General features: G+C 45.2%; 1 protein-coding gene across 1 annotated transcript; it reads left to right on the plus strand.

Annotated features, from left to right (window-relative positions):
• The first annotated feature begins 1,670 nt into the window (after nt 1-1,670).
• LOC125389890 (protein POLR1D-like) lies at nt 1,671-9,347 on the plus strand. The gene is made up of 2 exons (XM_048418611.3): nt 1,671-1,744; nt 8,645-9,347. Exons 1-2 carry the CDS (start codon nt 1,728-1,730, stop codon nt 8,901-8,903), a joined length of 276 nt encoding a protein of 91 aa, XP_048274568.2. The 5' UTR covers nt 1,671-1,727; the 3' UTR covers nt 8,904-9,347.
• Nucleotides 9,348-10,921: the final 1,574 nt, after the last annotated feature.

A 10,921-nucleotide genomic window follows, 5' to 3' on the forward strand; every position in this document is an offset into this window, starting at 1 on the left:
TTGTCTACTTCCTCTCCACCTGGGAAGAAAGACAGACGGCTCCAGCGAAACTCCTCTCGCAGCGCACTCCTCACAGTGTGCGTGAGTGATGCAGTTTCTGCCACTTCCCTAAGACGCCTGTGTTTTGTCACCAAGCCTTGCTTGTTTGAACACATCCATTCTCTGAACCTGTTTTTCCATCCACCCTGTGACATATCCTTTACTTTCTAGTTAGTTGATCAAAGGTACAAGCAGGGAAAGTGCTGTGTGTATAGCCTGTGTTCTTGCCGTCCCTCAGCTCTAGATGTCTGCAAGTCACCTAACTTAGTTCTGAGCCATTGTTTGCGATACAGCTGCTCCAATTTGAGTTCTTGTAAATTCTCTTTTTCCTTTGTTCTTTATTTTCTCGTTCTTCGTGTTAGTTGCCTTAAATACTTACTACTGCATAGACTGATGTCATTCTAACTCAAGGAATAGGGGAGGGGCCGATGAGATGGCTCAGTGAGGAAGGCCTACCAAACCTGCTCTGAGTTGGATCCCCAGAACCCACATGGTGGGAGGAGAGAACCAACTCCCACAAGTTGTCCTCTGATCATTACTGGGGTACTAGCGCACATGTGTGCACACGCACACATACAAATCAATGTTCAAATTTTTTAAAAGAAAAACAGACCAAGTTATCTCAAAATTGACTTGAATTGAATCAATCAAATTGAATTGATTTGACTTTGGGTGTTAGGTGATTCTGACACAGCAGTCCCCTCTTCAGTGAAGAGGCCAGGCTGCCATCATAGCAGACGTAGTAGTATTGCGCCTGAGGTTAAAATAAGTGCAGGCCAATGTAGAACTCCGCATGTATACCAGCTGGTGCTGAGATTAAAGATGTATACCACCATGCCTAGCCCCCCCTCAATTTTTTTCTTCACGTGTGGAGAAAAGAGTACACCCTCGCTAATGATGGGCAGAAATAGTTGCCATTGTTGGCTCAACTGACATTACAGCCTCGTTTAGTTTCGTGGTCTCTGTTGTTGTTTTAGTTTTCTGAGACACAGTCTCATTGTAGCTGGGCTGGCCCCAAACTCACAGCAACCTTCCACCACACCTGGCTTGACAGTTGTGGGGTGTGTGTGTGTGCGTGTGTGTGTGCGTGTGTGTGTGTGCACTTTATGCAAGTGCACTTGGCACTTTATGCATGTTAGGCAGGTGCTCTGGCTCTGAACTATAGCCTCAGATTGTCGTTTTTTTACTAGTATGAAAATTTTGAATGCACACACACATTCATCTGGCAATTCACATCTTTTGATTATTTTTCAAATTGAGACAAGACAGATTTCTTGATTAAGGATATATGATTTAATAATTTTTATTGCAGTTTCCAGTTTGTCCTCATCACCATTCCCCATAAAAGCACTTTTTTTTTCAGGGCTAGAGATGTAGCTCTAGGGTAGAGTGCTTGCCTAGCATGTGAGGCCCTAGGTTTGATCTACAGCAATACACACATACGCGCGCACACTTGCATGCATGCACACACACACAGGGAGAGAGAGAGAGGAGTTTCTGTCTCCGTTTTGTATTGAAGACTATTAGTCATTTTTAAGATCGTTGTCCCAGCAAGGTTCTGTTCATGCAATAATGATTTCCAGAAATGCGTTGGTGACTGCTTTTCAGAAATCTTCCCTTTTCCCAACAGAAAAGCCATAGAAGAATTGCTAAAGGAGGCTAAGCGTGGGAAAACCAGAGCAGAGACAATGGGACCAATGGGCTGGTAAGTTCTTGAGAAAGCATTCTTAAAACTTAAAAAACAAAACAAAACAGGAAGCTGAGGCAGGAGGATTGCCACAAGGATGAGACCTGCCTGTAAGTCTTGACTGGAGATGCCAGAATGTGAATAGAGGTTGCAAAGTCTTAGGTGCTGTGGAAATCCCAGTATCAGATAAGAGCACTTGGAAGATAAGCACAGTGGGCGGTGGGGATGTTTAGAGGACATGTGGCTTATAGCATCCATCTGGTTCACAAGGCGCCCCGAGATCTGGAGATACCTCTGAGCCCAAATAGCAGTGTTAAACCTGTGACCATCATCGGTTTAGTCAGCAGAACCAGCATCTACCCTTGGAGTCCCTATGCAGACTAGAGTTTGTCCAGGTGTAATAATAAGGGAGTGGGTGCGACGGTTCAGTGGGTAACGGACTTCCTGCCTGCCAACCTTAGTTTGATCTCAGGGACCCACATCGTGGAAGGAGAGAAGTCATTTCCTCAAGTGGTCCTTTAACCTCTACATGCGCACAAAATAAATAAAATGTAAAATAATATGAGCAGCAGAAGAACTGAACCTAAGACCCGATTCTAGTCGGTTAGGCATGCCTTCAGTATGGTGTTCAGTAGCGGCTCTGTAAATGTGTGCTGCTGGGTCCTCTCTCTACAATAACAGCTCACCACAGTGGAACACGGGTAAGAACACAAGTATGAGTTTCCTTTACATCTTGTTTCGTGTTTTCTTTCCCACTTTGTATAATTTCTTCTTTTTGAGATTTTCATACATGTATACAATAAAATATGATAATATCTGTCTCTAATTTTCCCTTTCCAACTCCCCCATAACCCACCTCATGTTTCCCCTCTCAACTTCTTCTTCTTCTTCTCTCTCTCTCTCTCTCTCTCTCTCTCTCTCTCTCTCTCTCAATAACTCACTAAGTCTAGTTAGTGCTACCATATGTTTCTGGGCTGGGGCCATCCCCTGGGGCATGAGAAGCCTGACACCTTCCCCCTTCTCCAGTAGCTGTCAGCTTCCTGTAGCTCCCCAGTGAGGTGTGGTACCTAGATTACCTACCCACCTATGCTAGGATTTGGGCTGGCCTGCCCTGTGCTGGTGGCCACAGCTGCTTGGAGTTCATGACTGGGATGCCAGGTCATGTCACAGCATTTCACAGTACCCCTCTCCATTTTTTAATTTTTACTTTTAAATATGCCTGTTTTTCTTATTTTGTATGTGTGAGTGTTTTGCCTTCATGTATATCTGTGTACCACATATAAATGCCTGATGCCTAGGGAGGCCAGAAGAGGGTGTCAGATCCCCTGGAACTGGAGTTGTGTGAGAGTTGGAATAGAACTCCAGTTCTCTGCAAAAGTACACAGTGCTCTTAACCACTATTGAGCCATCTCTCCAGTGCTTTGTTTTGTTTCTGAGACAGGGTCTTTTGTATCTTAGGCTGCCCTCAAGCTCCCTGTATGACCAAGAATGCCTTTGAAATTTTTTTAAGGTTTATTTTTTAGTGTGTGTGTGTGTGTGCACACGCACATTCATATGTGTGTTCAGGTGCCCTTTGGCCAGCCCTGTGGTAAGCTGCCTTGTGGGTGCTGGGAATTAAACTTTGGTCTTCTCCACAAGAACAGTGTGTGCTTATAACTCCTGAGCTTTCTCTCCACCACCTTGACTTTAACATTCTGATTCTACTGACTCTACCCACCTATGTCCTAACATTACAGGCATGTGTCTCTGGGGCTCCAACCCAGGGTTTTATATAAGCCAACTAGACAAGTACTATGCCAACTGAGCTACATCCCGGCCCATTGTTTTATAAATTTGACTTTTAGAACCATGCAGATAATTTTCATAAAATATAGAGCTAAATTAAATCAAAATAAAGAAAAAATACTTAACTCCTAAAAAATCAAGCAAAACAAAACACATAGACCGGAATAAACCATTAAGTGGGTGTCTTAGGCCAGGGGTGCACGAAAACAAAGTATTTCAAGTGATCTAAAATTTGACTGTATTTCTAGAAAACAAAAGAACTTGTTTTCCTTCATTGTGGTGTTGATGATAATGCTGATATCCTGAACACCATAGACATCAGTGCCTTCTGAGTCTGTCAGTTGAGAGTGAAGAGGCATTGCTGTATTCTCCTGTAAACATTGTATAGTAGGATAAGATTAAAGGTCAAAGCCAGAGATGTAAAAACTGAATCTCAGCCTAAATGTGAATTAGAAATATCATAGGAAGTTGTACTGCATTACTTTTCAGATAACACTTTTTTTTTTTTAAGTTCTTGGAACACAGAAAAGCCCTAGAAATACAGACTGCCCAGCCTTTAGCAGTGGGGTCTGGTCCAGCCTGTTACAAAAGTCCTGTTTCTCACGAAAGGACACAGGGGTCCCTAGAGGGACCATTGCTTGCACATTTGAAGCTGTGCTCAGAATAAGCCGGAGTGCAGGATTGAAGGTCACAGTCCTGTAAAATAGCCTTCATTTCTCATACCAAAATTACCAAAATGCCCTCAGGCTTTAGTGGTTCACTAACACAAAGTGCTAGACTCTGTTACACTTGTGGTTCCAGGTTGTTACAGGAAAGGGATACAGACGACAGTAAAGCAGGATAAGAGACCTGAAGCAGGGATCTGGGAGGGTTCAACACTGGAAGCCACTCAGCCGCTCCCCTTTGGAACCAGAACCTGCTGCCTTTCCCTCATCAGAGGGTTGAGTGATGTCAGCCAAGGAAGGGCCGTGAATGTTGGTGTTCAAAGTTTTTATTGTGGCTCATTGTGTAGGTGTGGTTGGTTGGTTGATTGATTGATTGATTACATGTTTGACTGATTGTTTTCATGGTTGACTGGTTGATTATGTAGTTAATTTTTAGTTTCCAGGTTGACCCATATCACATGACCTAAAGCTCTCACCTTACGTCAACATAGTTGATCTTTCTTGTATGGCCAGCCCTCTCCTAAGACTGAAAGGTGTGGCCAGCTCCACCCTCAACAAAGACATTTCTATCACGTATGATGTAGAATACTTTCCAGAAGCTAAAGGCAAAGGCCGCCCTCGCTTTAGGTCAGGCCAAACTCTTACTCCTTAGGAACAAACACTGTAAGGTCTGGAAAATCTTGTCATGCCAGAAAGCAACTATCAAAGACTAATATCAGGTTGGGAAGTCTCTGGAACCAGTTTGAAGTCAAAGATGGAATAATTTGATCAAAAAATATGAAAGTATAATGATTGAATCACCTAAAACATGTTGAAACCCTTAAGGTTGTGTGCTGGCTGGTTTTATGTCAAGTTGACACAAGCTAAAATCATCAAAGAGGAGGGAGGGAGCCTCAGCTGGGAAATTCCTCTAAAGCAACAGGCTGTAGGCAAACCTGCAAGGCATTTTCTTAATTAATGATCAATAGAGGGCCCAGTCCACTGTGGATGGTACGATCCCTGGGCTATTGGCCCTGGGTTCTATAAGAAAGCAGCCAGAGCGAGTCATGAAGAACATGAAGAACAAGCTAGTAAGCAGCACCCTTCCATGATCTCTGCATCTGCTTGAGTTCCTGTCCTGACTTCCTTTGATGATGAATTGTTATGTGGAAGTGTAAGCCAAATAAACCCTTTCCTACCCAACTTACTTTTGCTTATGGTGTTTTATCTTAGCAATAGTAACACTAAGACAGTGTGTAAGAAATATCACAGGTTCAGTTCATTATCATCATGGTGGGGAGCATGCAGCGTGCAGGCATGCGTGGTGCTGGTGGAGGATAGCCGAGACAGGAAGTCAATTGACTGTCACACTGAGAGAAGCTTGACCTAAGACCTCAAAGCCCACCCCCACAGTGACACACTTCCTCCAACAAAACCACTCCTTTGGGGCGCCATTTTATTTCAGACTGTCAAACGCCCCAAGCTGGAAACCATCAAAATGGCTTTCACTTTACATATGAATAAGCAAATTGTGGTTGTACCTCTAAACCCACACTGCCCAACAGTTTGGAGAAACAGAATGGTTGAGATAAATAAACTGCCTGGATGAATCTCAGAAGACACACAGCGTAACAATGTATGATTCTATATCTTTGGCTTTATAGAGACCCAAACTAGGAACACAGTATAGATCACCAGTTGTTGGGACATAGAGGGCTAGAAGAAGACCTACATAATGCTCTGTGTTTTGACTGTGATAGAATCTAATTCCTTGCATTTGTCAAAGCCCAGAAAACTTGTCACTTGAGTAGATAAATTTGAGGACTGGAGAGGAAGAGTAGTGGGTAGGAGCACTGTTCTTCCAGGCCTAGGTTCCCAGCACCCACACGGTGGCTCACAACCACCCTGAATGCCATTTATGGGGAGGGGGTAACTTGGTACCCTCTTCTGGTCTAATAGGCACCACACTTGTCCTTGGTGCACATACACATGTGCAGGCAAATACTCATACACATACATCTTCTAAAAAGGCTGCCCCTAAGTCAGGGGCAGCCAGCACTTCTGCATTGAGGTAGCCTGGCTGGGTGTGCAGACACCAGGTCTTGCCTGGAGAGCGGAGAACGGCTCTCTGCACAGATTGTAAAGGAACAGAGAGTCAGTTACTACTCACTTATAAACCATGGTTTGTTTTCCAGAGTGCGTAGAAAGGCTGTATTTACTCAGAATGGTTTTAAATTTTTAAAATAGAACTTGGGTGGGATTGCTTAATTTGGGATTGTTCCTTAAGAATGATCCTAGGAACTTGAGCAGGCACCAGAGTCTGCTGAACTAGAGAAGTGGGGGTGGGACGCCATTTTTATTTTCTACAGAAAGGGACCTTTTGGTGCTGTGCATGACCTTCGATGTGTTTCAGCAAACACACACTTGTGCTCTCCTAGCTTTCTTGTCTGCAAAGCCATCTTTGTTCTGGCCCCATTCACTTTAGCTTTTCAACAGCCCAGGGTCCTTCCCAAGTTTGATGCCCGAGGGGAAGAGCCAACAGTTCAAGGGTCCATGGAGCAGCAGCTCCACGTAGTTTCTTAACTTGGTTTTGTTACAGTAAATGCTGGGCGCTTTCCTGAAGGGGTTGGGGTCAGTCTGGAGACAGAGAGGGAAGCATCTACATTATGATGCTGCCTTTTATGCCGTCAGCTTTCTACTTGCAAGTGCTGGGAGTTGACCCAGGACCTCTCACACACAGCTTAGTGACATTCCCAGCACTGCTGGGAATGGTTGATTACTGGAAAGCAAATCACTTCCCCAGTTTCTATGCAGACATACAGTTTTCCAGATCCGTTTGGATTTGCTGCTTGCCATAGGTAGTCCAGGCGGCTCGGCACACACTGGTGGTGGATAGACAACAGAGGTAATCCCAGTTCAGTGAGGAGGCTGGTAGGGTGTGCCTTTGTCACAGAAATACCACCCTTTGCAGTATTTATTTTAGGACTGCAGAGATCCAAACCTTTATACTTTCTTTATACTTCAAGATCATGGGGCCCAGAGAAGTTTGCTGAGACCTTACTCCCACCCCCCCCCCCCGACTTTTCTGGTGAGAGGCTGGAGCCTCACTGCCTGCTCCTGTGCCAGGCCCCCACTCTTCTTTCTGCCTGATGATGCTCTGTGGGGCAGCGCTTATTGGCTCTGCGTGGACTCCTGTGGATCACAGCCTGGACAAAGGGTGTGCTGGGTGCTGGAAACCTTCCGTCAACGGGTCTCAGCAGACCTGTGTGCCTACCTGCTTCTGATCAGTATTCTCTCACATAGTGGAGATGCACCAAGTGGCAGCCTGGTTTGTCTTTGCCACACAGGCCAAGTGTAATGTCCTGCAGACGGAAGGGACTTGGATTTTGAAAATAAATAAATAAACACACACACACACACACACACACACACACACACACATATATTTGCACACATGCACTCACTATTTCACATCGCTTTTAGGTACAGTGTTGGGCACAGTAAGCTTCAGGAGTGTCGTATGAACGGTAATTAAGGAGTGTCATTTCTCAGATGGCCACATGCTGAGGCGTTTGATTACCAGACTGTAAACTGCACTCCCGTGGGTGATCACGGTAGCTGTAGTGGCATTCACATGAGTTGTAATCAACTATAGCATCAAGATAACTATCACCTCTGCACCGAGGGCTTGCAGTCTGTCTTTCCAGAGACGTCATTCTAGTCTTGTAGCCTCTGTAGTGTGAAGGGTTTTTGTAGAGCAGATGGACTGCCAGTCAGTCACGGATGCGGGGATGGATTTGTCTACGCCAGGGGGCAGTGAACTGCACCACACACAGCCTTGTCTTCACGACCAAGGCATTTGTCTGCCATAAAAACAATTGTGACTCACCAGTTTCTGGTGCTTGTCATACTGTACGCACCTCAGAGCCAGCCGATGCTTCTGCCCCACCACTGTCCCTGCTGTGACTGGCCTGTGTCCGAGTGGCCAGCCATCCTTAGCTATGTGTGCCTCTGTTCATTTCTGCCAGACAGAGGAACCTCAGCTCCGAGCACAATGATGTACTTCCAGTTGCGGTTGCTTCCCTGGTTGCTGGTCACTAGCTGCTTAGAATTCAGCCAGTTTTCCCCGATTCTGCAGTGCCCAGGCTGTGGTGTGAGGGCTGACTCTGCCGTGTGGTGTCTGAAGTCTCCTGAGGTGACACGGCAGTGCTCAGGCACAGGGCCACCGCATCGTCTTCCCAGGGTCCTGCCGTGTGCAGCACCCTGACAGTTCAACCTGCTACTTGATTGTCGTGTGCCTCAGACTGACCTCAGATTCATGGCGGTCCTCCTGCCCCAGCACTGTGTGGCAAGGAGAGCTGAACCAACACAGAAACTTGGTTCTTTGGGAGCTGAATTCTTTTGTACTGATCTGGATAGTGGGTCACCTTGGGAGGGAATGTGATGCTCCTGTTTATGATGGTTTGTTCCTCCTTCTTGTCCTCCACAGGATGAAGTGTCCTCTCGCTGGTACAAATAAAAGATTCCTAATTAACACAATTAAGAACACATTGCCCTCCCATAAAGAGCAAGACCATGAACAAAAAGAGGGCAGCAAGGAACCTGGCCAAAGCCAAGACCAGAAAGAAACAAACTCAAAGAAGCACAGAAGCCATTCCTCTAAGCGCAGCCTGCACTCAGCTCGCAGCTCACCCCCAAGGAAGCGGGCCTCCCGGGACAAACGCGACTCCCGAGCCAGCAGGCGATGAGCAGAGGTGCAGGGCCAGCCCAGGACTGCGCCTTTCTTCCACTGGATGAGTGAGGACAGGGAGGTGGCAGGCCTCTGACACCTGAGAATGACTCTCCAGTGCGTCCTCTGCTCTAAGGTGGCTGTCATTACTGTGTTGTTGTTGTTGTTAACAGGCAAAAAAAAAAAAAAAGAAAAAAGAAAAGAAAAGAAAAAAAAACCCTTTACTAAAACAAACCTTACCTACCTTGTCCTGCAGGTGGCGTGGCAAGAGTGAGCTGACTTAGCGTTGCCATGCACATCCATGTTGTTTTTATCTTAGCTTGTTTGCAAGTTAGTTTCAAAACAGGCAATTCTGGAATTCGAAATTTTCAGATTGTTAAAAACTAGTCCCAGTATTTTGATGTACTGCACTTTTTTTGGTCATTTCCCAGAATTTCTCAAAATAAACTACTTAGGAACGCTATGCTTTCCTGTTTAGCTGCCAAAGGCTAAGTTTGGTGTGACTAGTGCCATCATGGTGAAACTCAGCCGTGCTGTGTGCTTTCTAAGTGATGAGGGAGAGGTGTGTTCACGTGACTTTGGACTTGATGCTCTGTATCACTTTGCAAAGGTTAAGAGAATGGCTGTTCCATTCTCAAACTCATCCCTTAGATAAGGTGGTTTTCTATACGGACTTTTAAATACGCGTGGTTTGGACAGTTATTTTCAAAGAACCCTCAATAATTAAGAATAGTTGATAGCAAGCCTGGCTGTGCTCTCTATGCAGCAGGCACAGCCGAGCTGAAGATGATGGCTGCTGGGCCTGGGAAATAGGGCTAAACAGACCAATTACAGGGGAAACCAGCGAGACTCTTGCAGTCCTGTAGCGTGTGAAGTCCTGCCCATTTATCTTCTCATCCATTCAGCCAGCAGGTAGTGCTCACTTGGAGAAGCAGGCACGAAAGAAGCACACACCGGTGCTGCATGCACTATTTCACCACCGCCCAGATCTTCTAGGCCGTGTGTGCATGCCATTTTTAAAGGTGTGTGGGACTTGTTCAGCACAGCATTTGCTTCCTCCTGAACCCCCCTCCACTCCGGGGTTCCCACCTTCCATATTAGTGAGTTGTCTAGTAAATGGGTATAGATTTTCTCATTTTCATTTTGGAAAAGAAATGGAAAACTAAACAAACAAGCACACATCTTTTGGTCTAGCGAGATGACAGTGGGCAAAGGTGCTTGCCACAAACCCTGATGACCTGAGTTCAATCCCTAGAACCTACACAATAGGAGAGAGCCAACTCCTGCAAATTTGGCGTCTGACCTCTACACACACGCACACGCGCGAACGCGCGCGTACACACACATACACATTGACCTCTATGTACACATGCACACATGCAAACTAACAGGTAATTTTAAAAATCTCTTAAAATACAAAAATTTCAATTTAACAAATTCTAATCAATGACTCATATGTGTATCTCCAGAATATTACCAAAAGACATGACAATAACATCTGAGATGCAGTAAATGGGAATTGCGACTTTGTATTAGGATGACATAGCAATAGGTGTAGCATAAACTATAGAAAGAAACAGAGGAACCATGAGCACTGGGTCAAATTCAGATGACCAAATCCACTGATGACTGGTGTCACTAAAAATAGGGCTAAGTTGAGAAAAATATTTGCATAAATAATCACAAAAATTTTCCAATGTAACAAAATCAAAGTCAAATTGATGGCTCATGCTTATAATTCTAGGACTTAGGCAAATAAGGCAGGATTCTGTAAGTTCATGGCTAGCCTGGGCTACATAGTGAGGTCTAGATCTGCCCTGGGCTATAAGTGAGACACTGTTTCAAAACAAATAATAAAAATGGTAAATGCACAAACACAAAAAGCTCAACAAACTCTAAGAATAAGAAACACAAGGGCATGAAGAAAGTCACAGCAAGGAACACATGATGGATCATCTTGTTTGTCAGCTCGGTAGACTGAGAAGTGCCTGGGAGATTACTGGGGCACACCTCTGTGTACCTGTGAGGGCAGCCCCA

The sequence above is a fragment of the Myodes glareolus genome, chromosome 2 (genome assembly GCF_982192425.1).
Source record: "Myodes glareolus chromosome 2, mMyoGla1.1, whole genome shotgun sequence".
NCBI lineage: Eukaryota > Metazoa > Chordata > Mammalia > Rodentia > Cricetidae > Myodes > Myodes glareolus.